General features: G+C 60.1%; 12 protein-coding genes across 12 annotated transcripts in view; 5 read left to right on the top strand and 7 right to left on the bottom strand.

Annotated features, from left to right (window-relative positions):
- Nucleotides 1-138: 138 nt before the first annotated feature.
- On the top strand, nucleotides 139-519 carry ACA1_295870 (uncharacterized protein; the record flags this gene model as incomplete). The annotated part of the gene is made up of 1 exon (XM_004368198.1): nucleotides 139-519. One exon carries the CDS (start codon nucleotides 139-141, stop codon nucleotides 517-519), a length of 381 nt encoding a protein of 126 aa, XP_004368255.1.
- Nucleotides 520-760: 241 nt separating this feature from the next.
- ACA1_295860 (protein kinase domain containing protein) lies at nucleotides 761-2510 on the top strand (the record flags this gene model as incomplete). The annotated part of the gene is made up of 4 exons (XM_004368197.1): nucleotides 761-1012; nucleotides 1124-1224; nucleotides 1301-1379; nucleotides 1425-2510. The coding sequence occupies 4 exons, from the start codon at nucleotides 761-763 to the stop codon at nucleotides 2508-2510; spliced, it is 1518 nt and encodes a 505-aa protein (XP_004368254.1).
- Nucleotides 2511-2715: 205 nt separating this feature from the next.
- Nucleotides 2716-5845, bottom strand: ACA1_295850 (lipase; the record flags this gene model as incomplete). Its single annotated transcript, XM_004368196.1, has 12 exons — nucleotides 2716-2783; nucleotides 2866-2950; nucleotides 3029-3211; nucleotides 3305-3425; nucleotides 3593-3676; nucleotides 3744-3831; nucleotides 4037-4307; nucleotides 4427-4519; nucleotides 4657-4790; nucleotides 4899-5086; nucleotides 5146-5321; nucleotides 5425-5845. Coding segments are annotated over 12 exons (1912 nt in total), but the record flags the coding sequence as incomplete, so codon positions are not given.
- Nucleotides 5846-6272: 427 nt separating this feature from the next.
- ACA1_295840 (Ras subfamily protein) lies at nucleotides 6273-7351 on the bottom strand (the record flags this gene model as incomplete). Its single annotated transcript, XM_004368195.1, has 3 exons — nucleotides 6273-6521; nucleotides 6607-6726; nucleotides 7112-7351. 3 exons carry the CDS (start codon nucleotides 7349-7351, stop codon nucleotides 6273-6275), a joined length of 609 nt encoding a protein of 202 aa, XP_004368252.1.
- A 556-nt stretch (nucleotides 7352-7907) lies between these two features.
- ACA1_295830 (uncharacterized protein) lies at nucleotides 7908-8877 on the bottom strand (the record flags this gene model as incomplete). The annotated part of the gene is made up of 2 exons (XM_004368194.1): nucleotides 7908-8339; nucleotides 8569-8877. The coding sequence occupies 2 exons, from the start codon at nucleotides 8875-8877 to the stop codon at nucleotides 7908-7910; spliced, it is 741 nt and encodes a 246-aa protein (XP_004368251.1).
- Nucleotides 8878-9384: 507 nt separating this feature from the next.
- Nucleotides 9385-11122, bottom strand: ACA1_295820 (uncharacterized protein; the record flags this gene model as incomplete). Its single annotated transcript, XM_004368193.1, has 5 exons — nucleotides 9385-9655; nucleotides 9755-9899; nucleotides 10046-10638; nucleotides 10789-10888; nucleotides 11053-11122. The coding sequence occupies 5 exons, from the start codon at nucleotides 11120-11122 to the stop codon at nucleotides 9385-9387; spliced, it is 1179 nt and encodes a 392-aa protein (XP_004368250.1).
- Nucleotides 11123-11352: 230 nt separating this feature from the next.
- ACA1_295810 (zinc finger, C3HC4 type (RING finger) domain containing protein) lies at nucleotides 11353-14882 on the bottom strand (the record flags this gene model as incomplete). The annotated part of the gene is made up of 10 exons (XM_004368192.1): nucleotides 11353-11490; nucleotides 11619-11711; nucleotides 11914-12054; nucleotides 12194-12277; nucleotides 12402-12664; nucleotides 12748-12937; nucleotides 13027-13095; nucleotides 13176-13844; nucleotides 13952-14508; nucleotides 14669-14882. The coding sequence occupies 10 exons, from the start codon at nucleotides 14880-14882 to the stop codon at nucleotides 11353-11355; spliced, it is 2418 nt and encodes an 805-aa protein (XP_004368249.1).
- A 383-nt stretch (nucleotides 14883-15265) lies between these two features.
- Nucleotides 15266-16702, bottom strand: ACA1_295800 (lipoamide acyltransferase, putative; the record flags this gene model as incomplete). Its single annotated transcript, XM_004368191.1, has 1 exon — nucleotides 15266-16702. One exon carries the CDS (start codon nucleotides 16700-16702, stop codon nucleotides 15266-15268), a length of 1437 nt encoding a protein of 478 aa, XP_004368248.1.
- Nucleotides 16703-17384: 682 nt separating this feature from the next.
- Nucleotides 17385-20827, top strand: ACA1_295790 (ubiquitin specific protease, putative; the record flags this gene model as incomplete). The annotated part of the gene is made up of 10 exons (XM_004368190.1): nucleotides 17385-17598; nucleotides 17717-17866; nucleotides 18002-18069; nucleotides 18411-18543; nucleotides 18629-18644; nucleotides 18757-18912; nucleotides 18996-19167; nucleotides 19269-19394; nucleotides 19478-19867; nucleotides 20165-20827. 10 exons carry the CDS (start codon nucleotides 17385-17387, stop codon nucleotides 20825-20827), a joined length of 2088 nt encoding a protein of 695 aa, XP_004368247.1.
- A 109-nt stretch (nucleotides 20828-20936) lies between these two features.
- ACA1_295780 (uncharacterized protein) lies at nucleotides 20937-22451 on the top strand (the record flags this gene model as incomplete). Its single annotated transcript, XM_004368189.1, has 7 exons — nucleotides 20937-21085; nucleotides 21237-21412; nucleotides 21554-21633; nucleotides 21762-21888; nucleotides 22026-22171; nucleotides 22321-22344; nucleotides 22434-22451. 7 exons carry the CDS (start codon nucleotides 20937-20939, stop codon nucleotides 22449-22451), a joined length of 720 nt encoding a protein of 239 aa, XP_004368246.1.
- A 247-nt stretch (nucleotides 22452-22698) lies between these two features.
- Nucleotides 22699-23244, top strand: ACA1_295770 (Protein yippeelike 1, putative; the record flags this gene model as incomplete). The annotated part of the gene is made up of 3 exons (XM_004368188.1): nucleotides 22699-22797; nucleotides 22922-22993; nucleotides 23074-23244. 3 exons carry the CDS (start codon nucleotides 22699-22701, stop codon nucleotides 23242-23244), a joined length of 342 nt encoding a protein of 113 aa, XP_004368245.1.
- Nucleotides 23245-23420: 176 nt separating this feature from the next.
- ACA1_295760 (RasGEF domain containing protein) overlaps nucleotides 23421-25635 on the bottom strand; it is a gene marked incomplete at both ends in the record, with an annotated part of 6540 nt that continues 4325 nt past the window's right edge. The window contains 6 exons of the mRNA XM_004368187.1: nucleotides 23421-23542; nucleotides 23648-23790; nucleotides 23874-24058; nucleotides 24171-24437; nucleotides 24539-24724; nucleotides 24807-25619. Of these exons, the coding sequence (XP_004368244.1) occupies nucleotides 23421-23542; nucleotides 23648-23790; nucleotides 23874-24058; nucleotides 24171-24437; nucleotides 24539-24724; nucleotides 24807-25619 (1716 nt within the window). The remainder of the gene's footprint in view (nucleotides 23543-23647; nucleotides 23791-23873; nucleotides 24059-24170; nucleotides 24438-24538; nucleotides 24725-24806; nucleotides 25620-25635) is intronic.

The following is a 25635-nucleotide window of genomic DNA, read 5'->3' as shown; positions in this document are numbered from 1 at the left end:
GGCCTTACCAAACCTGGCGCATGCCATTTCGCCTTCACCTTTTTCTTCCCAAGGCCGGGAGAGAGGAAGAGGTGGTTGTAAACACACCACAACCATCATCTGGTAGATTTAATCAAACGGTCACTAAAGCAAAGAAAAATGTCGAAGCGTCCGGGAACGCTCGCTCCCAGAGAATATGAGAGGGAGAAGCGGGAGAGGGAGAGGGAGGCAGAGGAGCGCGCCCGATCACGATCGGGCGGACATCGGCGCGCGACTGAGGAGGAGTGGCTCGACGAGGAGGACAGGTTGGACTTCGCGGACCCCTCATCGTCCCGGCGAGGCCTCCCCCAGCCCAGCCATGGCTACTCCTCGTCGTCCCTGTCGTCCACCTCATCGGCGACCAGCCTCTCCAACTCATCCAACTCGAACCCGGCCTCAAACTCGACGATTCGCAAAAGATGGGAGATCAGGTCGAGCGAGGTGATACGCGACGGGGAGAAGTTGGGCCAAGGCGGCTTCGGCGCCGTCTACAAGGGGTGAGCCTCCTTCTTCATCATAATCTCTCATCCATGCCAATCTTACCGGTAAGATGATATGAAATGTGACTAATCATTGATGAGCGCAGAACATGGCGAGGAATGAAGGTGGCCATCAAACAGCTGCTGGACGACAGCGAAGAATCTGTTGAACAGTTCAAGAAGGAGATTGAAACCATGAGGCACGTGAAGTCAATCTTGATGATACAGACCAACCGGCCCAGAACTCGAGAGTAACAATGACAATGTCAACGTGTAACAGCGAATTGCGGCATCCCAACGTGGTGCTGTTCCTCGGCGCGTGCCTCGAACAGGGCAACGTGTTCTTCATCACCGAGTTCGTGTCCAACGGCAACCTGCACGAAATGGTGAGCGAGTTCAAGCCGCCGTGGATCAAACGCGTCCAGTTCGCCCGCGACATCGCCCGCGGCCTCACCTACCTCCACGAAAACGAGCCCACCATCCTTCACCGCGATCTCAAGTCCCTCAACGTGCTCGTGCGTGGTTTCCTCATCCTCTGTGCCACCACTGCAGCGACTTGTTCTCTGGTATGCGCGAATGCTGGCAGGAATGCTGATTTGTTGCTGGAATGTATGTGAAATGTGTAGATCGACGAGAACCTGGTGGCCAAGGTGGCAGACTTTGGTCTGTCCAAGGAGAGCAACAAGACCGCTGGCGTCACCGTGGGCGATGTCGGAACAGTCAACTGGTACGCCCCGAGCTCTACTTGGGTATTATTTCTTTCAGTTCTTTACTCTTTTATTTGGTTTTATTCAACTTTGTAGGACTGCGCCAGAGTTGATGGACGGCGGCCGGGCGTCGAAGGCGGCCGATGTGTATGCCTACGGCGTGGTGCTATGGGAGGTGCTCACCGGCGAGTTCCCCTTTTCCGATCTGACCACCTTCCAGGTCATCAAGGCGCTCTCCTGCGGCGAGCGCCCGCCCATCCCACGCACCTGCGACCCCGACTTTGCCCGCCTCATCACCGACTGTTGGCAGCAGGACCCGGCCCGGCGGCCCACCTTCATGGACATCCTGGCCCGGCTCGAGGTCATCTGGGAGCGGGTCAAGCAGTCCAACGACGCCGTCGACCAGATCGCGCTCCAGATGCAGCGCGCCTCCCAGCACAAGGCCGGCACGATCGGCGGCGGCCCGAGCCCGCGGGCGTCGATCACGGCCTCTTTCGCCTCTGAGGGCGCCATGGCGGGGGCCGCGGCCGCTGTGGGCCGCAAGCGGATTGAGGGCGCCGGCGGGCTGGTGGTGAACAATAGCAAAAACCGCGGCCGCGAGCCGAGCCCAGGCCGGCGCAGTCCGTCGCCGGGGGCCGGCGGCGACTACGACGACAGCGGCGGGGCCTACAAGACGGCGCCGGGGCAGTACGGCCGGAGGGACGAGTACGAGTATGACCAGGAGGACCAGCGCGGTGGTCACGCCCGCAGCAAGTCGGCCGATACGCGCCAGAACAAGCCGGCCGAGAAGAAGGAGAAGTCCAAGACCCTCAACCGCGACCGCGACCGCGACCGAGACCGCGACGGGCGCGACACCCGAGAGCGCGAGCGAGACAGGGAACGCGAACGCGAACGCGAAAGAGAACGAGAACGCGATCGTGAGCGCGAGAGGGAGCGCGATGCGAGAGAGCGCAATGCGAGGGAGCGTGATGTGAGGGAGCGTGAGAGAGAACGTGAACGCGAACGCGAGAGGGAGCGAGACAGAGAGCGTGACAGGGAGAAGACGCGGAAGGCGGGGAGCGGAGAGAAGAAGGAGCGCGACGCGAGGGAGCGGGAGCGGGAGCGGGAGCGGGAGAGGGACAGAGAGCGAGACACGAGGGATGCGAGGGACACGAGGGACTCGAGGGATGCGAGGGACAGGGAGAGGACGTCGTTGCGGAAGGGCGAGAAGGAGCGGCTGAAGGAGAGGGAAGCCAAGCGGGAGCGGGAGCAGAAGTCGGTCGACGCCATGAAGGAGATGGAGAACCTCTTCGACAACAACTTCTAGAGAGGAAGACAAGACAAGAAAAGAGAGAGAGAGACAGAGAACCAAAACACAACGACGAGAGATCGTCCAGTACTCTACTACACCACTACATCCGAATAAACCCTGGGTTCGCGCTACGTTCGCGTAGAAGACCTGTGATAATGTTCAAAATAAATTTTGGGGGGAGCTGTACAGACAGGTGAGGAGTGGTGTAGTGTGTAGTGCGTCACGAGCGGCCCGACAGCAGCTTCTTCTCGTGGTCCCTCGCATCGGCGACAGCCGTCACGTAGTCGCCTGTGATTCCCTCCCGGTCAACTCGCTGGTCAACTCACCGCAGAGAGCTCTCAACTCTCAATTCTGGTGGGACCCGACGTACAGATGAGGTGGTCGTTCATGAAGAAGGGCAGCACGAAGCGTATCAGGATTCGCAGCCAGCTCTCTCGGTGCAGATTCTTTATCACCTGTGTACGTCGTGTGTCGTGTGTCGTGTGTCGTGTCAGCGTGTGGGGTGGGGTGTGTAAAGCGAGAGCGCTCTGTACGTTGATGCTGGTGAGCCCGACGAGCTGGAGGTAGATGATGTGGTAGAGCTGCGCAGAGTCGACGACGCGGCCGGCCGGGTCGATGTACTTGAGGATGCCCACGTGCTTGTAGGACGTCCCCTGCGCCGCCACGCCCGTCACGAAGCACAGCAAATTGTTCCGAACCGAATCCACGTCCGGCAGCTGCGCAGCGGCCACCACAGCAGCTTAGCCAACCGCACGCACCGCACGCACCATCGCACGCACCGCACACAGCACACGCGCGAGCAAGAGTACCTCCTGGGACTCTTTGAGGGTTTTCTTGAGGAGGCGCTTGACGAGCCAGTAGGGGATACCCAGCGGCAGCCGCGGGATCACGTCGTTCCGGTTCACGAACCTGAACAGCCGGTCCCCTATCCTGTCCGTCATAAACTGCGCAAAATGTCTGTACGTGTCGTGTTGTGCGTGTGCGTGTGCGTGTGCGTGTGCAGGTGCGTGTGCGTGTGCAGGTGCGTGTGCAGGTGCGTGTGCGTGTGCGTGTGCGTGTGCGGACACAGGTCAGATTAGTTCAGAAGAGGGGGGGACGGTGATGTTGGCGTACACGTCGCCCAATCGCGGTTGGCCGAACGTGTAGACGCTCCCAATATTCTCCTCGCTGTCAGGGAAGTCCTGAAGAGAGCCGCCAAGCACGCGGCGTAAGTTAGATGCAGGCCTTGGGGGTCAATGGGGTACACACCTGCATCATCTGCGCCACGAACAGCGTGGCCAATGCCCCGCCCAGGCTGTGTCCCGTCACCCACAGCTTCCTAACCGGCTTGTTGTCTCTGTCATCACTCCACACCGTAAGACACGTGTGCGACGTGTGGCAACACACACACACACACACGACACACGACACACGACACACGACACACGACACACGACACACGACACACGACACACGACACACGACACACAACACACGCAACACAACACACGCAACACAACACAACACACACACACAACCGCACACGCAGGAGGCCTACGTACCGGTTGGCACAGCAGGGCGCGTAGGAGCGTTCGGGCCGGTGGAGGAGGCCCAGCTCGCGGAGGTCGCGGATGATCTGGTCGTAGGCGGGGGCCTTGAGGGAGCTGGCCTGCACCTTCTCGTGGTAGGCGTCGAGGCCCGTGATGCGCAGCGCCAGCCGGCGGTTCCACGAGAACACCGCCGCGGTCCACCGCAGGAGCGTCCCGATCACGTAGGTCTTCGCCCGGTAGAACCGCGACCGCCGCGCCGGCAGCACGTGCACGATCTCATCGTCTTTCGTGTGTGTGCGGTGGTGCGTGTCGCGTTGTGTCATGCGTGTGCGGTTGTGTGATTGTTGCGTCGTGAGTGTGTGCGTTGAGGCGACGAAAGGGGTAAGACGGAAGAGATTGTACCCAGCTCTTCGGCCATCGCCTGGGCCTTGGCTGCGCTCGCCCGCTCGAGCGGGTTGATGCCGAGAGCACTGAGGAACCCGGCATGCACATGACCTGGGCACCACCGCTGATGAGCGCGTTGGCGTTGGCGTTGGCGTTGGCGTTGGCGTTGGCGTTGGCGTTGGCGTTGGCGTTGGCGTTGGCGTTGGCGTTGGCGTTGGCGTTGCGTGCGGTGTGAAACGAGAGGGTACCGAGCTCGCCGGCTGGGATGAGGCTGGCCTGGAGGTCGGTGATGAGGTTCTTGAGGTTGAGCGGCTGCGTGCCGCAAAACACAAGCAGGGCCATATCGTCGTTGCTCGCCAGGTACGCCTTCGTGTAGTGGTACCTGCATGACCATTACACCGCGCGCTACACGTCAGCAACCAGGAATTCACTGAAATGCTCACTGAAAGGCACGCAAGGAATGCTGGGCGGGCGGCCGCTTGTGTGGTACCGGTAGACCTGGAAGTGGGGGAAGCCCCACTTGGCCACCTCGCAGCGGATGATGTCGGTGTTCTCGTAGGCCAGCTTGGCCGCGATGGCCATCGAATAGGCCTTGGCGTGCGAGTACTCCTCGTCGCCGAACTCGTAGCGCGCGTTCTCCTGCATGGCCTTGCGCTGCTGGTGCGCCTCGATTTCGCTCTACGCGCACGTCGCACATGTCAGCACACACGACACACACGACACACGACACGACACACGCGCGGATGAGGGCGTGCCTGTCGCTCCATGACGTCGTTGGTGGGCCAGATGGTGAAGGCGCCCTCGAAGCGGGTGTCGAGGCAGTTGACCAGCGAGTAGGGCCGGCCGGTCTCCTTGTGCCGGCCCACAAAGTGCTGCAGAAACCACCGCAGGTTGCGTTCGAACAGCACCAGCCCTGCACGCCACAACCACAACAACAACACACCACACTCGTCATCACCACCGCACACGACACACGACACACAGCACAGCACGACACGACACACGCGCGTGCGTACCATAAAACCAGACGAGAAAGGTGGCGCGTAGGACGTTGTTCAGAGTGCGCTCGAGGCCCGGGACGTGGCGGAGCCCACGCAGGATGGGCGCCAGAACGTGGGTCGTGACGACGTAGAGCCACCACGACAGCAGCCGCTTGCCCAGCGTCACGCCCACGGCCACGCCGGCGAAGGCGGCCACCGCGGCCACGCCACCGGCGGCCACGACCACCAGTGCGGCCGCGGCGGCGACCCAGACCCACCACCAGTCGCTGCCCCAGCCCCAGGACCACCACCAGCCCTCCTCGGCCACGGCGGCGGCGGCGACCAGGGCCAGGGCCAGCCCGAGGCCCAGGCCGAGCGCCCACCACCGCACGCGGCGGCGCTGGCGAGACACGAGCCGCTGGGCCTCAGCGGCGTGGTGTTGTTCGATTCGTTCCATCAATTCGCGCTTCGCGCGCACATCATCGTCAATGGCCACTTTTTCATCATTATCGTTATTACGGGCGGAGATTGCGGGGCTGGTGGTTGGGGGCTGGTGGTTGACGTCTGGTGGTGGGCGCCGGTACCGATGCCGCTTCTCCTCTGGCGCAGTTCTTGTCGTCCATCGCAGTCCTCCATTTCGCTTTTTTTTTCAAGTTTTTTACGATCTTCTTCGCCTCCGTTTGAGTTCTTCCGGCTTTGTTGGGTACACAGAAAACTTTTGACGCACAGTTCTGCCGAAATTCCGCTCGATCCCGCCCCATCTCAGCGCCAAGGTCGTCAACCGCACGCACCGCACACACCGCACACAGTGTGATGAGTCAAAATAAACTATGATACATTGAGGCTGTGTTGTTGGTGTTGTGGTGTTGTGGTGTTGATGTTGATTATATGGAGCAGCCGCCCTTGGCTTTGGGCGGCTTGGCCGGGTTCTTGAGCTTGACCTTGGAGCCGCCGGCGTCGGCCTCGCAGGCGCCCTCGCCCGTGCGCGCGTGGATGTCGCGGGCGAGCGTGACGAACACCTTGTCGACGTTCTCGCCCGATTTGGCCGACACCTCGAAGAACGGAATGCCGCGCGCCTCGGCGAACTCCTTGCCCAGACTCGCCGCCACCGCTCTCTTCACGCCCAAGTCCGTCTGTGTGCGTCGTCGCCGTCCTCACCGTTAGCGCACCGCACGCGTGTGCGATTGTGTGCGGTGTGTGCGGTGGTGCGTGCGGTACCTTGTTGCCGATGATGACCTTGTTGGTCTCTTTGGAGGTGTAGGTGTCGAGCTCTTCGATCCACCGGTCGAGCGCCTTGAAGCTCTCCTTGTCGGCGATGTCGTACACGAGCACCACCCCCTGCGCGCCTCGGTAGTAGCTGTTCGTCACCATACTGGACCAGACGACAATGTGCGTCGGTCAGCACCGAGAAGGAGTAAAAAGCAAAGACGACCATCAATAATATTATTATCAATAAATATGATAATTGCAGGGTAGTTGTGCGTGTTCATTATGAGCTCAGAAATTGTGACGAGAGTGAAAGGACCCATAAAATGGCCCTTGGGATGGTGATGGCGTTACGGAGCGACAATGTCATAAAAAAAAAAGATTTTAAAAAAGAAAAAGAAGGCGCATTACCTGAATCGCTCTTGGCCGGCCGTGTCCTTGGAGAGATTGAAAAAGCAATTGGGAAAGATGAGCGATTTTTGAAATGGTCTTAACTGAAGATGAGCGCGGGAGGTACCCAAATCTGTAGCTTGAGTGTTTTGCCTTCGGCGCTGACGGTCTTGAGCTTGAAATCCATGCCGAGACTGGTCACCGGCTCATCCGAGAAGGTGTTGTCGACCAGCTTGCAGATGAGCGACGACTTGCCCACCCCGCACTCACCCACCATAATCACCTTGAGCAGCTCCTCACCCAGAAGCTGCTGCTTGCCCTTGCCGCCGCCCTTCTTTGATGCAGCCCCGGCGTTCGTCTTTGACATGTTTGTTCTGCGAAGTAAAAGGTCCTCTGCGAAGTTTAGGTCCTAAGTCTAAAAGAACGAAGACGACAAAGAGCGAAGACACGGCGTGAAAGAAGAAAGAACTTGTCGAACAATTATGCGTTCACCCTTTTCATTCAGGCCGTGACGCGGATGACGTGGGATCAGCCACCCACGAAGCAGCAGCACCCCAGTCAAAACGGCACGTTCAGGTCAGACTGACCTGGCCTAGCACCTATTGCTGCGTGGCCCGCTGTGCGTTCTCCATTTCGCGAGTGGTTGGCCGAACACCTCCGCGCCACACGTGTCGACACGAACAAAGCAAAAAAACACGTGCGTGGAGGAATGCAAGTGGGTGGATGGGTGCCACCGCCTCTCTTTACAGTGTGGGTTGGAGGCTCGGCATAAAGAAGGGGGGGGAACAAGAGAGCAAGGTGCAGAGAAGCTCGCGGCACAGGCCGTGGTCCACTAGACTCTGGCCCCACCTTCGCTCTTCGCTCTTTGACGTCGCGCTTCGTTCTCCTCGGGGTGTGAAAGTGAGTGAAGTTGAGTTGACTTGTCAGCCGTGCTTGCTGGGTTGTGTAGAAGAGGATGACGACGATGACGACAACGACGACGATGACGAAGACGAAGACGACGAAGATGAAGATGACCAGCCACGAACCCAACTCCGCGGGCCCATGTCGCTGTTCCGTCGGAAGAGGCGCAGCACTCCCTTGGGCTTCTTCTTCTTCTCGCCCTCTGCCCCTCCGCCCGCCGTGTCGTGTTCATCCGCCGCAGCCGCCGCACCGTCGCCATCGTCGCCGTCGGGCGTGCTGTGTCGTCGCTGCTCGGGGCTGAAGTCGCCCGGGGCCGGCGCCTCGTAGTCTGGGTGGAGCCGGCCGTGGTCGCCCACGGCGGAGGCGATGACCTCGAGCGCCTCCTGCTGGCGCTGCCGTCGGTAGTACTGGTACTGCAGGTGCTGCTGGTGCTTCTGCCGCTTCTGCTGTTCCTGCTCGAGCAGAAGGGCGCGCGTGTGCGGTTGTGCGTGTGCGTGTGCGATAACGGTTACGCGTGGAACAAACAAGAGCCAATACCACTTGCCCGGCAACAAATGAAATAAATAATAAAGTGAATAATACGTATTTCCATTTTTATTTGGCAAATAAAAATGTAAAAATAAAATAAAACGTATTATTATATTAAAATAAAAAAATGCGAAAAAAAGAATGGAGAGGTACGGGGTCGTGTGGCGAGGGCGAGGTGAAGGCTTCGATGTCGACCCCCTGGGCGAGATCGAAGAGGGCGAGGGGCGCATCGTCGGCAGCCGATTCGAGGGCCGACGTGACGAACGAAAATCGGCGGTAGGGTCCGCCGTAGTCGGGGCTGCTCTGCAGGAGGGCCTTCAGGTCGCCCACGGTGGCCTCGCCCGCATCCAGGCACTTGTCTGTCACCTCGAACTCGGACAATCGCTCGCCGGCAAAGACCCGCAGCTTCAGTCGTCCTCCACCTCCACCTCCACCGCCCCCTCCTCCATCTTTGCTGTTCATGTCTTTTCTCGATTTATGTAATGATTCTTTTTTCTATTTTTAAATCGCTTCTCGATCAAGTGCGCGTGAATGTCTTAGTGTATACGTGATAAGATCCAGATGAGCTGCTGCTGCTGCGCAGATGGAGGAGCTCTATCTGGTCTCTGGCCCAGCTGGCAGCAGTGTGTGCGTGTTTTGTTGTGCGTAGCAAAACAAAAGACAATTTGAGCGAACTGGGCGCGTGAAACACTCCGCGCTCACCAACGGCGCGCGAATGCCAAAGCCTCGTGGCTTGATCGTTGTCCTCTCGCCGGTTGAACTGGTCCACGCACCATTCGAACTACGACGACGACAGCAGCTGTGCGCCTAGAAACACACAAATCGTCTGTCTTGCACTTTGTCAATAGAAGATGTGTAGTTCTTTTGTACGTTTGTTTATTGTTTGTGTTTACTTTTTCGCGAAGCTGTGTGGGAGGGTAAGGAAGAACATGTCAACCTGACATGAGCAGAACGTCGATGAAGAGGGGATCAAGCCTGGGCCTCCTCCTTCTTCTCGGCACCATCGGCCTCGGCAGCGGCAGGTTCGCTGTCGGCGGCTTGCTCGGTGGTTTCCGGCGCGGCGGCGGCGGCGGCGGCCGAGGCCGCTTCGGCGTCGAGTTGGGCGGCAAGCTCCTCGAGCGCGGCGTCGGCGGGCGCGACGCCGGTCAGCGCGCGCAGCAGGCCGGCCGCCGGCTGGGCTAGGTTGGCCGACGTGGCCTCCTCGGCTAGCGTGTTGGCCCACTTCTCGAACTGCTCCGTACTTCCCAACACGAACACACACCACGTCAGCGCGTGCAACACACACACACCGCACACGGTGGCGCGCACACTAACGAGAGGGGTGAGGGTTAACACGTACGTGGCGGGTGTGGCGGTGACAGCTTGCCGTACGAGGTCGGCGGCGGCAGACACGTTGTTGGCCTGCAGGTGGGCGAGCGAGGCATACAGGGCGCCGTCCAACGACCGCGTAGTGTCGCTCGTCTGCTCCACGAGCGACCGCAGCCCTGCACAACACCTCCATCAGCACATTGTGCAACACAGAACACACGCACACGCACCACCGCACACGCTCTCGCATTATCGCACGACACGCAACACGCAACACGCAACACACACGCGACGCGACACAACACAACACGAGCATGCGCACCCTCAAAGTTTTGCGCCTTCCAGTGGACGCCCATGAGGGCATCGGCCACGGGGCCGGGGAGGGTCTCGGTCTGGAGCGCGCGCTTGGCCTCATCGGCCGCGGCCAGGGCCTGGTCGGCGTTGCCCTGCGCCGCATGGGCGCGCACCAGCAGACCGAACGTCTGGGCGTTGGGCACCACCTGGCGCTTGCGCAGCGCGCCGTAGGTGAGCACGGCGCCCTCGTGGTCGCCGGCGGCCATGAAGTCGGCCATGAGCCGGTTGAACTGGCGCGCGAGGGGCCACACGCGGTACTTGGCCGAGTTGACAAAGAGCTCGAGCGCGCGTCGCGGCTCGCCGGCGCGCCGGCACGCGTGGATGATCTCCCAGATCATGTGCTCGTTGGGCTCGACCAGCTGCGACTGCGCAAAGTAGAAGGCCTCCAGGGCGCGGTCGAGGTGGGCCGGGGTCTGGGCCTTGCGGAAGAGGTGGGTGACGAAGCCCGCGCGAATGGTGCCATACTCGGCGAAGCGCGACTGGAGGACCTCGTAGGCCTCCTCGGCCGTCAGCCGCTCGATGCCCGCCAGCCCGTTCCCGTCCAGCTTCTTTTGCGCCTCCCTGTGTACATTGCATTGCATTGCGCGTGTCGTGTCGCGCGTGTCGTGTCGTGTCGTGCGTTCGTACCGCGCGTGTCATGGTGTGAGTGTTGTGTGAAGGGCTACAGAGCAGGCCACGCGGTAATCGCAGGAAGGTGTGATGGGGGCGAACCGTAGGGTGGCGGAGATGGGCATGGTGGCCAGCGCGCGGGTGCTCCACAGCTGCTGGCTCGAGGTGGCGGCCAGCGCGAGCCGGGCAGAGCCTTCCCTTCCTTCTCGCGCGTAGCGGCACAGCGAAAAGATTAATGAATGAATGAAGTGCGCGAAAATAAATAAATAAATCGAAGCCAGCGAGCAGCTACAAAGGCATCGAAATCAAGTCGAAATCGAAAAATTAAAGCAAATGAAATGCTCCGCATCCTGAGGGGGCGGGTACCGGCGGCGACGCTGGAAAGGAGGGCAGAGGGTCGAGGGCTCGCTTGGCGGAACGATCGGCGCATCAGCATCTCCGCTGCTATGTGTAGTTGAGATAGATCAGATGATTTCCAAAAGAAATAAAACCAGCCGATTGAGAAAATAGCAAAGAAAATGGGTATGGCGATTTTATTTCGTATTTAATTTACGCCCGCAGGCAACACTGTCGCGATGGTGGTGAAGACGAGGTGAGGAAGATGGTGGTGGCGATGATCTATCTATCATCAAAGAAGAAAGAGGGCGATGGTCACAACTCTTTTTTTCATGAAGAGGAGGAGCCGCCTCTCTTAAAGAGGTAGTCGCCGACGACCGAGAGGCCGGCCTTGCCCAGCTCGCCGATCTTGCCGGTACCGTAGGGCCGGTCGCCGATCACCTCGCCCGTGTGCCCGTTGATCACCACCTGACCACGGCAACGACGACGACGATGACGAAGACCAGCGAACATGAAGAAGACAATGACGATTACAGTGAGCCAACACCTACGAAGCGATGGAAACAAGATCATGAAGAAGAGGGGGAGGTGCGTACCCGGTAGAGTTTGCCGTTGTACTGATAGGAGGTGAGGCACACGGGGAAGTAGACCAGCCGCCTGTTGAGCTGCACCTGGTAGTTGAGCGCCACCTGTCCATGTGCAACACGACACACGGCACGACACACACGACACACGACACACGACACACGACACACACGACACACGACACACGACACACGACACACGACACACGACACACGACACACGACACACGACACACGCGAGAAAGAAGTGAAACGTTTAGGAGGGAGGTGACGATAGAGGTGCAGTGAAGGAAAACGCGCGACGTACGTCTTTGACTTTGTCGGCGCCGTTTTCGACGCGGAGCTTGTTGGAGCACTCCTGGGTCTCGAGCTTGACTAGCTCGGCCTCGAACTCCTTCCACACGCCCTCCCACGGCAGCGCCGGCAGCAGCAGGTTCGGAGGCGGGGGCTGCGATATTACATTTCGCACACGACACGCGACACACGCACGACACACGACACGCACGACACGCGACACACGCACGACACGATCCGCAAGGTGTCGGCGCTACGAGCAGGCGCAGTGCGCGGATGGCGACGGCGCGTACCTTGACGACAGTGGCGGGCATGGCCGCGGCCTTTTCCACCGAATCTGCGATCTTCTTGAAGAACTTGCCCACGGCCCAGCCCTCCTGCTCGCCAACACACACCACCACCGCACACGCACATCGCACGCAACACACACATCGCACACGCACACGCACACGCACACAGTGAGAAACGCTCGAGAGACACGATGTTTCAGGCGGGCCGCACCTCGGCGGGCTGTTGGTGCTGCGGCGGCTGCTGCTGGGGGGCCTGCGGCGGCTGCTGCGGGTTGCGGTCCACGCCAAAGTGGATCTTGTTGACCTGCCAGGGCGCCGTGAACTGCTGGACAAGCTTGCGCTCCTGGACCGACTGGCACGCGCACACGGTCTTGTGCGGGTAGAGCGCCGAGCGGTTGCCCTGGGCCTCGCTCCACGACTCCACCTTCTTGGCCTGCGCGTCGCTGCCGGTCATCACCACCCGACACACCTTGCCTGCACCAACTCGTAATGTCACTCGATGTCGCACACACCGCACACACCGCACACACCGCACACACCGCACAGGTGCGGGGTACCTTGGTAGGCGGTCTGGACCTTGACGTCGAACATCCAGAAGGGGACGAAGACGAACTGCATGGTGGCGCTCTGCACGTTGTCGAAGAAGCCCGCGGGCTTGAACCACAGGGACTCGAGCCACCCGTTGAACTTCTGCCGGATGCCCTCCTTCTGCAGCAAAAAGTTTGAAAAATTGATGCGCCCCGCGTCCTGCTCGCACGACACGCATCGCACGTGAGATGAGATACGGCGACAGTGGCAACCGTGCGTGGTCAGAGAGCGATGGCTGCGCTACGCACCTGGTGCTGGCTGTGGTCCGTCACCGCCTGCGAGTGGTGGTGGTGATGCTGGGCCGGAGCGGCGGGCCTCTGTCGTGTTCGTGCGACCGTCAGTCAGCACACGAACCGCACACAGACACGTGCACAGCGAATGAATCGATGCGGCGTACCGGGGGAGCTGCTGCAGAGTGGGCGACCGCGGCGGCCGGAGCGGCAGCGGCGGCGGTGGTGGCCGTGGCAGCCGGCGCGGTGCTCGACTTGGTGGTGAAGAACGATAGGACCCCGGACGAGGTCGATGATGACGACGACGAGGACGAAGCCGACGCGGATGACGACGCGGCCTTGGTGGAGTCTTTCTTGGAGAACCAGCTCGCGGGCGACATCGAAGAGAGGTAAGACGACGTCGAAGTCGATCCAGACACAGTCGACGACGATGAGTCTGAGGCGGAGGTCGCCGGCGGCGGAGACGAGGAGAGGCCGGCCGACGACGCGGAGGGCGGCGATGACGACAGCATGGGGTAGGCCGACGCGGACGACGACGGGTGATAGGGTGACGACGATGGGTACATGGAGGTCATCGACGACGAAGAGGCGGTGGCCGACGACGACGATGACGACGTGGGCGTGACGCGCGAGGGCACGACGGAGGAGACCCGGTAGCTGCTCTGGGCCGTCGGGGTGGTGGGCGCCGACGTGGCGGCGGCGGGCGATGAAGGCGGCGGCGACGATGAGAGAAAGGCCAGCGGCGCCTTCTTGGCCGGCGCCGGCGCCGGCATGGCGAACGGATCTCCGTTCGGGAAGTACGGGTTGGCCGACACCGGCGTCGAGCTCTTGGCCTCCTACAAAACACAAACGACACGACACGCGACACGCGACACACGACACGGTCAGTCGCCGACCACCACGCGTGGACAGAAGGGCTGACGATGAATGAGACACGACGTACGGTGAGAAGGAATTTGGTGAATTCGTCCATGCTCTCGGTGAGGTCCTCGCGCACGGCGAGCTTGGCGTGCTGCGGCGTGGCCGGCTTGGCCGGTGCGGCCGCGGCCACGGTGGCGGGCACGGGCGCCAGGAACGAAGTCGACGACGCGAACGGACTCGAGCCACCGCCACCACCGCCGAAGAAGTCCACCGGCGCTGCCGCCGCTGAAGCGGGCTGGAGCAGGTCGCCAAAGGGATCGAACGCGGCCGGCGCTCCCGACGGGCGCGCAGCCGGCGCCGCCGCAGACGTAGGTGCGGCAGACACAGGCGAGAGCATCGGCATGAGCGCAGGTGCCGGCTGGTGCTGCGGGATCGTCGGGGGCAAGGCGGCCTGGAAGTCCTGGAAATCGTAGGCGCCGCCGGCGGAGGTGTCATCGGCCTCGTCGGGCGGCGCGGATCGGGCGGCAGCTTCGGCGCGGTCGGCCAGATCGTAGTTCTTCTGGAGCCCGTCGACGCCCATCAGTGGCGGCAATCGCTCCTGGCGTCCGCACACCAGGCAACCCACCGCGCCCACTCCAGCTGCGGCCAACATCAATAAAGCACGTTATTATTTGTATTTATCTGAAAGTCTCCTATTTGTTATTTATTTGTCCATTTGCTTATTTATTTGTTTTGTTTTGTTTTTTTTTTTTTTGATATTCTCTCATTATCATTTGGGGAAACAAGGCGGACGATGTACCTGCGCTTTGGGTCAGGCAGGAGGCGCAGTAGCTGTGCCCGCAACCGAGGGTGCGGGGATCGTTGTAGTAGTGCCCGCACATTCCGCATCGCAGTTCATCTGCTGTGTTCCCCCATAACCCGAGCGATAGGGAGGCGGCATTGGTCGCAGCTCCAGTTCCTGTGTTGCCCCATGCTGGCTCGCCCCAGCCTCCAAACAGGTCGTCCCCGTTCATCTTAGCTCGCAAATCGATGGCTGAGAGCAAAATTGATTTTGAATGTCTTCTACTCGAACAAGAAGACGTAGCTTGGTTGTAGAATGAAGGATGTTTGTTGAGCTGAGAGAGATTGTTGGTGGGGAGAAGATGCAGGCCCGCAGTGCGGATGCAATCTCTCAGTAGCTCTGGGAAATCAAGAAACAGAAAACGCACTGGAAAGCCAGTGAAGACGAACACGTGGTGGCCGCCTCCATTTTCTTTTTGCTTTCCTTCTACTTCTACTTCGGCCACGATGAAGTGGACGTCGTGGCGATGTAGTGGTAGAGAGCGTTCTTCTTCTTCTTCAAAAAAGATAACAATCAGGAGAACAACAACGAGTAGGACACTACAACTACGACTACTTACTGCATGTCCATGAGCATGGCCTTGGGGTTCTCGAGGTAGTTCTTCCACAGGTTGGAGAAGTTGGCCATGGTGGCGCCGTCGATGACCCTGTGGTCGGCCGACCAGCTGGCGATCATGATGTGGGTCGGCACGACATTGCCGCGCTCGTCGAACCTGGGCAGCTTCTGGATCTTGCCCAGCGCGCCGATGGTGACCTCGGGCGGCATGAGGACGGGCTTGGCGTAGGTGCCGCCGATGACGCCGATGTTGGAGAGGGTGAAGGTGCCGCCGGTGAGGTCCTCCTTGCCCAGACGGCCCTCCTTGCCGAGGCGCTGGAGGCGGTTGAGCTCCTGCGCGATCTCGAAGATGGTGAGCACCTGGACGTCCTTGATGTTGGGCACGATGAGGCCCTGCGGGGTGTCCATCGCGACGCCGAGGTTGTGGCTGGCCTTGTAGATGATCTTGCTCACGTCGGCGTTGACGCTCGAGTTGAGCACCGGGTAGCTCTTGAGCGCCAGCGAGATGGCCTTGAGGATGAAGGGCATGTAGCTCAGCTTCACCCCGCGCGCCTCCGCGATCGGCTTCAGCTCGTCGCGCAGCGCCACCATCTGGTCGACCACGATCTCGTCCGAGTAGCCAAAGTGGGGGATCTGGTTGGCCGCGGTCATGGTCTTCACCATCGCGCGCTGCAGGCCGCGGATCTCCACCTCGCGATCGGCGCCCACGACGGCCTTGCGGGCCACGACGTGGGCGAGCCCGCCGGCCTCGGTCGTGGTTGTGGTGGTGACGGACGGCGGCAGGGGCGGCACGGCGCCGGCGGCCGTGGGGAGCGCGAACTGCGGCGGGGCCTGGTGCGCGAGCGGGCTGCCCTCGAGGTAGGCCAGCACGTCCTCCTTGAGCACGCGACCGTCGCGCCCGGTGCCGGCGACCTTGCTCAGATCGATGCTGTTCTCCTTGGCGATCCTTCGCACGGCGGGCGTGGTGAGGACGGGGCCGGAATGGCCCGAAGAAGAAGAAGAGGATGAAGATGGAGATGATTGGGATGATGAAGATGAAGACGAAGAGGGAGAGGGGGCCGCGGCGGCAGCGGCAGGCGCGGCACTCTCGGAGGCATCGAGAAGAATGTCGACGAGAGGGGTGTGGACCTTGGCCAAATCGCCCACCGCGTAGTGGATTTTGGTGATTTTGCCCGTGTAGCGCGACGTGACCTCGACATTGGCCTTGTCGCTCTGCAGCTCGGCGATGGGCTGGAACTCTTCGATGCGATCGCCCTCCTTCACGTGCCATTTGAGTACTTCGCATTCGGTAATTCCCTCGCCTACGTCGGCCAGATTAAACTGGATCGTCTGACCGCTGCTCGCGACCCGCGTGGCGTGGAATCCTCGACGGGCCGTCGAGATGGTGGCCGAAAGCGGAATCGTCTCTTTCGCCAGCACCCCTCGGCAGCCCGTCATGAGAGACGCGCTGCATTCCACTCGCGGGACATTCCGGGTCGCATTCGTCCGCAAGGCTCGCGAGAAGATGGAGCGCGAGGCGGGGGCGCGAGAGGTGGAAGCAGAAGCGAATCGTCTCATCTGCGCTTTCTTCTTGTGCTATGATAAAGGATAAAGGATTAAAATATAATGAAAAGACTAAACCCATTAAATATAAATTAATAATATTTATTTAGCTCCGGCGATAGGGTGGGATCACTGGGCCAGGAGAACAGAAAGGAGTGTTGTAATGAGTTGCAAACCTCCACAGCTTAGGGTGGTGGTGTGATGGATGTTGTGAGTGATGGTGATGGTGGTGGTGTGAGGAGACTTCGCCAACGCTGTTGGTTTTACAAATGGCAAGAAAAGAAAAGAAGAGAGAAAACCTTGTTGCCACAAACAGAGATGAGTTCGGCCGGAGTAGAGACGTGCATCCGATGTGCCAAGCGGGGCACCCTCCGATGTTCGCGCTGCAAGGCCGTCTACTATTGCTCCCCACAATGCCAGAAAGAGGTGCCGCCATTATGTCCCTCATCATCACCATGACTTGTCATCTCAATTTTATGTCAGTAGAAGAACACCCCAACCATCATCGTTTTCGTGGTAATCGTGTTTGCATTATTGTTCCCTCCTGACACGGCTTATACGCTGCACGGGCGCGCGGATGTGGCTGGCACAGCACTGGGTGAGCGGTCACAAGGGCCAGTGCGGGGCACTGAGCGCCCAGAAGCAGTACATCGCCACCACCGCCGCCGCTACCACCGCCTCGGCCAAGCAGCAGGCTCCCCAGAAGACTGCAGCACCGCAGCCGCAGCCGTCTCTCAAGAAGTCCACCGAGGCCACCAACGCTGCGCCGTCCCTCTTTTCCCCCACGCAGCGTACGCCACACACCACACACACACACCACACACACGCACACCGCACACGCACACGCACAACGCGTCGCGCGCGCATTGACTGACTCGTTGTGGGGTCCGATGGTGGTAATGACTGCAGTGAGCAATCTGCTGTCGACGCGGCCGCAGGAGCTGGGCGTGGGACTGGTCAACCGGGGCAACACGTGCTACATCAACTCGGTGCTCCAGTGTTTCTCGCACACGGCACCCCTGCGGGCCTACCTCGCGTCGAGCGAACACTCGCGCTCCTGTACGACCACGACACGCACGACACGCACGACACGCTGCACACACCTCCAAGAGAATTGACCGGTGATTGTTATCTGTGCGCGCGTCACGTGTGGTGTCGTTGGTGTGTGCGGTGTGTGTCGTGCGTGTCGCGCAGGCAAGGTGAGAACGCACGGCTTCTGTTTGCTATGTGCGCTGGAGGAGCACACCAAGCAACTGTTTCGGGTCAAGAACGAGTTTTTCCCGCGCGACATCTTCCTCAACCTCCAACGTACCCCTCACCCTCACACCATCCACACCACCTCTCGACAACCCACGAGATCGCCATCACTCGTTTCCCTTCTTACTTCTTTACATCTTATTATACATTTATTCTTATTCTTATTATTTGCAACATGTTGTTAATTGTTCTTCTCCGTAGAAATCGGCGACTTCCGACCATTCGCTCAGGAGGACGCTCATGTAGTCGTCGTGTTCACTCTCTTGCGATTGCTTTGTGCTATACAACGACGCCAGCTCGAGCTCTAATTCTCTTCGTTCTTCTTCGTTTTTCGTTCTTCGCTCAGGAATTCGCGAGCAGCGTGATGATGGGCATGCAGTCCAGCATTCTCCAAAACTACCGCGCGCAGCACCCCAACGGTCCGCCCAACCTCGGCCCCGGCTTCGAAGAGACCAGCCTCGTCTACCAGCTCTTTGGCGGTACACCGACGCCTCCCCCCCGATCATCGTTCTTCCCATGCGGTAAAGCAGCTCACTCACACCTCGTTTCGTCTTTCTCGCACAGGCCGTTCCCGCAGCAGGTTCGGGCACACACCGCACACACCGCACACACCGCACACACCGCACACACCGCGCGCGCACGCACGCGACACAGTGAGTTTATTTCTCTTTTTTTTGTTGATTCGAATGAAGGGTGCGATGCGGAGCGTGTTCGGCGATTGTGACGAACTATGAGCCCTTCCTGGACCTCAATCTGGAGCTGTCGGCCGGGGCGTCGCTGGAGGAGGCCCTCGACAGCTACACCACAATCGAACACTTTGACCTTTCAACCGGCTACAAATGTGGAAGGTAGACACGACACGATACGACACGACGCGCGAGGCTTACGCGCATGTGGGTGTGGGTGTGGGTGTGGGTGACCATGTTGGCAGGTGCAACAAGGTGGTGACGGCCCAGAAGCAGCTGACGGTGGACAGGGCGCCGCCTATTCTGGTGGTGCAGCTCAAGCGATTCGACGTCATGAGCGGCGGCGGAAAGATCAATAAGACCGTCACCTTCCGCGAGCAGCTCGACATCGCCAAGGTGATGAGCGAAGACAAGAAGGTGCGCTACATCCGTCTCTCCGCACTCACGCGCGCGCTAGTCAACATTGTTAACGTGTGTTGTGTAATCGCACACCGCACACGCCACCGCACACATTGTAGGAGGAGGGAGGCGTGCTCTACGAACTGTACGGCACGATCGTGCATTACGGCCGCACCATGTTCAGTGGACACTACGTGTCGTTCATCAAATCCAACGGCCTCTGGCACCTATTCGACGACGACCAGGTAACGCCGCACGCACCGCATGCACCGCACACACACGACGGGCTAACACGACACGCGCGTGTGTGGTGAGCGTTTTTGTGCAGGTGGTGGAGGTCAACAACGCCATCGTGCTCAAGCAGAACGCGTACATGCTGTTCTTCCAGCGGGTCTACACGCCCGAGCAGATGGCGAGGCAGGAGCAGCAGCTGCTGCAGCTGCCCCAACAGCTCTCGCTGCCCCAGGAGTCCCAGCAGCAGCAGCAGCAGCAACAGCAGAGCAAGAGCCAGCGGCGACGAAACAACAAAAAGACGAACGAGGCCAACAACGCTCAGCAGCAGCAGCAGACGGCCGCACCAGCAGTGGCCACGGAGGCGAAGGCGGAGCCGCCGCCGGAGTGGAAGCTGCCCAAGTACCGCGTGTTCTACACCGAGGAGGAGAGCGGGGAGGAAAGCTGGATCAAGGACCTCCTGCTCGTCGCCGAGGTGCCCGCCGAGGTACCCACGCACCACACCCCAGCCACGCGCGTGTGCTTCGGGGGGCTGACTGTAGTGCGGTGGTGGTGGTGGTTTGTAAGGCAAACGACGCGTCAAGGCGCTGGCGGTTGTCGGTGGAGTCGAGCGGGCGCCTGACCCTCCACGACGACACCGCCCACTACCGCCTGGAGATATCCTTTCACCGCCCGCGTCGTGCGTGTCCTGAGTGCGTGTCATGTTGTATGTGCGTGTGCGGTGGTGCGTGTGTGTCGTGTGCGGCGTTGTGTGTACTATCTCCTTGACTCCGGGTACCTTCAGCTGCCGTTTGAAGTGGACCCCAAGGCGGCGCGGGCCTCGTTCTACCAGGCCAACGCCACCCTTGTCGCGACCATGCCCCTCAAGCGCGACGACGCCGACGCCGACGCCGACGCCACCAAGCCGGACCACCAGGCCACCAGCGCCGCCGCCGACGTCGAGGTGGCCCTGCTCCCCGACCGCCGCTTCGTGCTCAAGGAGATAGGCGTCGACCCCGAGAAGGAGCTCAACGTCGAGCCCGTCGCCACCGAGGAGAAGGAGAAGGAGGTGGAAACTGTTGCGGCCACCACCACTAAGCCCGCCGACGCCGCCGCCAGCACCACCAGCGATGATGACAAGAAGGTGCCAACTACAGCGCCCGCGCTGCCGTTCATGGACCTGGGGCGGTTGAAGCAGGCGCTGGCAGATGAGAGCAACAAGGAGGAGGCCAGCTATGCGAAGCTGTGGGACGACATCCGCGCGTTCTACGCGGCGGTCAAGTCGGGCGACGCGGCGGGCTACCTGCAGCTGCGTAGCGCGATCCAGCGACAGGAGGCCCAGCGCAGCCAGCAGCTGGCGCAGGACGACGAGGAGCAGTTCATGCTCAAGCTCAAGAAGACCAAACGCAACGACCCGTGCCCGTGCAACAGCGGCCGCAAGTTCAAGCAGTGCCATGGCATGGCTTGATCTGCACCAGATGAAGATTGGCGCTACACAAATCAATATTTATTGTTTGTTTTTTATTGTTTGTAATTTCTTTTATTTGGGAGTGAATAGTCGATCGATGAATCGATAGATGGCAACGGAGGAGGTGATTTACACGGTGGTGGGGTGGGAGCAGCTGCCGCTGGCTCACTACTCTTCCTATGCCGGCACCTTCCGCGCCTTTGTTGAGGAGGCCGCACGGCACATCGACATCCCCACCGCCCCTCGTCTCTCTCACAAGTACACCCCCCTGGGCTCCCCTCCTGGCCCTACTTCCTTCTTTATCCACATGCACTATAGTATCTCCATCTCTTCATTTCTGATTATTAATTAAATCTCTCCTCTACGCGAAATGCTCAAAACACAAAATGTGATGTGATGTGTGCCACAGGTATGGAGAGTTCGTGCTGCACAGCCTGGTGAACGAGAGGGAGCCGCGGGTGACGTTCACCTGCCTCACGGGCGACAAGTTCCCGCAGCCCCTGGCCTACGCCTACCTGGCCGCCGTGCGCCGCGAGTTCTTCCGCCGCTACCCGCTCCCCATGGACAAGAACACCACCCTACGATGTACGTACATCGCTCTTCACGACGAGTTGCACGTGTGTGTCGAGTGCGCGTGTCGTGTCGTGTCGTGTCGTGTCGTGTCGTGTCGTGTCGTGTTCTGCTAGCGCAACTGACATGTGCGTGTGCGCGCACGTGTGCGTCCAGTTGAGCTGAACGGCTTCTCACAACAAATCCGACGGCTGGTGCGAAAGTACAGAGAATCAAAGAACATCAAACGAATGAAGGTGATCAACGCATTCGTGTCGTGAGTGTGTCGTGTGTGTCGTGTGTGTGTCGTGTGTGTGTCGTGTGCGACACATCGTGTCACGCGTTATTGCTCACGTTGCCGTGTTCGTCGTGTGGGCGTGTGTAGGAGGAAGAATTCAAGGGCGAGGCGATCGAGCCGGTGGCGATGATCAAGCTGGACGAACTCTACCCGGGTCTGCTCAAGAAGCCCCTCATGGTCCGCCATCTCCAGGACCCATCCCTCCAACTCCGCGGTACCGCACACACCGCACACACCGCACACGCGCACGAACACACCGCACGCGTCGCGCACACCGCACACAAATACACAGACACACCGCACACGCCCAGCGACACACGATGAGCTGATGGATAGTGATAACCGGCACAGGGGCGTCGCGCAAGTCGAACAACTTCTTCCTCTCGCAATTCCTCATCCGACACCCGTTCCTCACGATCGGTCTGTTCATCTTCGCTGCGGTCGTCGTCTTCATCTACTTCGTCGTCCTGGTGCCATTATGCGGCAACGACCTCCAGGTACCACCAAAGCCACCCTTTTTGGTGTGTGCGTGTGTGTGTGTGCGTGCGTGTGTGCGTGCGTGTGCGGTGGTGCGTGTGCGTGTGCGTGTGGCGTTGTGGAGGCTCACCCGAGGCAACGTTGCATGCGTTGTGTTCGCCCCTTCCAGAAAGTGGGAGACAATGGGAAGCATGTGTGCTGGATCAACTGAGACCAAGCGCACGACACGCACGACACGCACGACACGCCCACCACAACACTCCCCTTTGCTTGTACACTCAGTCGCCGATCCGCCAATGAAAATTCAAAGAAAAGAAGAAATGCGAACTTTCACTAACACAAGAAATTTGGCACTCCATTTAGGCCAAAAAGCAAGACCTTGGTACTACTCCCCCCCCACCCACAAGGCTAGACGAGACAGGTAAGGCCCGCCCGTGTTGTTGCTGACGTGCTTCTCTCTCATTGCGTTCTTCAAACCAGCTGGCAATCAATCGTTACATTCAGTTCCGATCTCAGTGGCACGCAGTCGTAATCACCTCGAGCAATCATGGGCAAGTTGTTCAAGTCGTACCTTTCGGGGCCTGGAGTCTACAAGTGCCACAGCTGCGACACGCACCTCGCCAAGCACGGCGACATCATCTCAAAGGTGTGCTGACCCCTCTTGATGAAATCATCTTTCCAGCATCATCATCTTCTGTAGCTTGGTGTAAGATTGATGTAGCAGCTCCAATTTCCCTCATCTGCTGACCATCCATGTGTGGCCCCCACAGGCATTTCAAAGTCGAAGCGGGAAGGCCTACTTATTCGACAAGGTGGTCAACGTTACCAGCGGACCCAAGGAGGTGCGCGCCTCACCTGCGCGAGCGCTCTTCTCAACCCTTCTAAAGTGTGCGTGTCGTGTCGTGTCGTGTTGTGCGTTTAGGACCGGATTCTGATCACGGGGCTGCACACGGTGGCGGACGTGTTCTGCAGCGATTGCCAGGCCTACGTCGGGTGGAAGTACGAGGAGGCCTTCGAGGAGAGCCAGAAGTACAAGGAGGGCAAGTTCATCCTCGAGAAGGCCAAGATCGTCAAGAAGTCCTACAGCGAATGAGCGCATGAATGACCACTACCATCTTCTTCTTCCTCCTCATCGTCATCTTCATCTTCATCATTACCACTTCTCACCAAATGTGAATAGCCTGTACACACACCACCATAAAGATCAATTGAATAACACTGCGCACAACACTCGTGTTGTGAATATATTGGTTGTATAGTGTTGATATGTTACACGTCGGCGATCCTCGCGTGTTGTTCTTCGAGGGTCTTTTGGAGTCGTCGCATCTTGATGATCTGCTCAAACACGTTGTTCTGCGACAGCAGTTCCTTGAGCTCGTCTTCCGTCACGTCTGCTCGATCGAGACGCGAACTCGTGAGCTCATCGCACGACACTCACACGACACACACGCACACGACACACGCATCGTGACAAAGAGGAAGAAGAGGAGGCGAACCGAAGCCGTCGGCGGACGAGGCGGGGCAGCTCTCGAGGAACTTGTTGACGGTGGTCTCGGCCTGGTCCACAGCCGCGATGAGGGCGTGCAGGTGCACCAGATCCTTCTCCCGCCACGCGTTCGCTGCCTTGCTGATCGCGTTGCTGTTGTGCAAGGCGCGCGGCATGTCAGTGTGTGCGGTGTGTGCGGTGGTGCGTGTGCGTGTGCGGTGGTGCGTGTGACTGACCTGTCCTTGGCGGAATGGCTGTTGCCGGAGGACTCCTTCATCATCTGTACGATCTTCTCCGTGCGCTTGTGGATGAGGACCAGCTTGTCCCACAGCTTGCGCAGGTAGACGCCCATCCACCCAAAGTACTCCTCCAGCGCGTCCTCGAACGACTCGTTGAACCGCTGCATGTCCTCCCTCGACACCTGCACCACATTATAATTATTATTGTTATTATTTATATATTATTTACCAATAAAATTAAAATTATAAAATTAAAATAAATGATAAGAATGAGAAGAATGGAGGGGAAAATACCTCGCAGAGCTGTTTGTCGACGAGTTGGATGAGTTCGCCTATGATCTTGTGGGTGGTCTCGCTGGTGCGGCCGCCGCTGGGCTCCGAGGGGTTGGGGGCGGTGGGGGACTTGGGCGAGTGGGTGTGGAGGAGGACCTCCTGGGTGCGGTGCCACACCTCGCGGTCGACGCACAGGGCCTCGTACAGCATCGACCCGTCGGGTCGCGACGTCTTCACCGCCTGCAGGATCCGCTTCTCCAGATTCAGGATCTGGAACGCCAGCCGCACCTGCACACGCACACACACACACACACACACACACAGCACCATGACACTCGCGCGCGTCAGCACACGCATCACCGCACACGCACACAAAAGAGCGCACGCACTTCTTTGGTGTAGGACTGGATGGTGCGGACGCCCTCGCGGTCTTCGAGCTCGACGAGGCGGTCGTGGCGGTCGGCCAACTCGGCTTCGGCCTCGTCGGTGACAAAGTGCGCGGCGAGCCGGACCGGCTGCTTCTTGTACAGACCCACCATCCCCGCCACCGCCGCCGCATCAAAGCACGCCGTACCCTGCGCGTCACACACACACACACACGACACACTTGTGAGTGCGACCGCACACACTCAACCGCACACGCATCCGCACACGGACCTTGTCGAGAAGCTTGACGAGGGCAAAGAGGAGTTCGGTGACGAAGGCGGGTCGCTGGCCGCCGAGCAGCCGCTTGTGGAGGAAGGCCTCAAAGGCCGCGAGCCAGCCGCCGCCGATCGGGTCGGCCCGCGTGGCCTCCAGGATGCCCTCGACCGTGGCCGTCTGCAGGAAGCGCTCGACCGCGAGCTCCACCGCGCGCGACTCCATCAGCACCTCCTCGAACCCGAACGTACGGTGGTGCTGCTGCGCCTCCTCCGTTCCCTGATGCTGGCCCAGCTTGCTGCTGCTCGGCTTCTCGCCCTTTTCGCCTTTTTCGCCCTTTTCGCCCCGGGCGCGCTCCTTGCGCTTGCTCCCGTTCTGCTTGCGCTGCTGGCCGTCGACAGAATAGTTGTCGCCCTTCAGCTCAGCGCCGCCGCCGCCGCTGTCGTCGTCGCCGTCGAGGCCGGCAAAGTCGGAGTGGTCCTTGACGATGAAGAGCTTGCGGGAGGCGACCTGGGCCTCCCACTGGCGCAGGACGTCGACGGCGGCCGTCGCCCGCGCCACGTCGGCGAACGAGAACGTGGCGGCCACGGCCTCGAGCAGCTTGGCCTGCGCCCGCAGGACGGCGCCCACCCGCGGCGTTCGCTCCGTGTCGCGCTCGCCCGTGGCCGCCTTGGCGCGCAGCGGGACCTCAAAGTGGGACAGCATGAGGCCCGACGGGGTGAAGCCGCCGGCGCGGGTCATCTGGGCAAAGGGCGACGAGGGCGGAGGCGACGATGAGAGCGCGTGCGCGCCGCCGTCGCGGCCCAGCAGGTCCTCGTCTGACGACACGCCCTGGGCGCGCGCGGCC

The sequence above is a fragment of the Acanthamoeba castellanii genome, assembly GCF_000313135.1.
Source record: "Acanthamoeba castellanii str. Neff unplaced genomic scaffold scf7180000084777, whole genome shotgun sequence".
NCBI lineage: Eukaryota > Discosea > Longamoebia > Acanthamoebidae > Acanthamoeba > Acanthamoeba castellanii.
The sequence above is the reverse complement of the archived record's forward strand: the minus strand, read 5'-3'. Positions and strand labels throughout refer to the sequence as shown.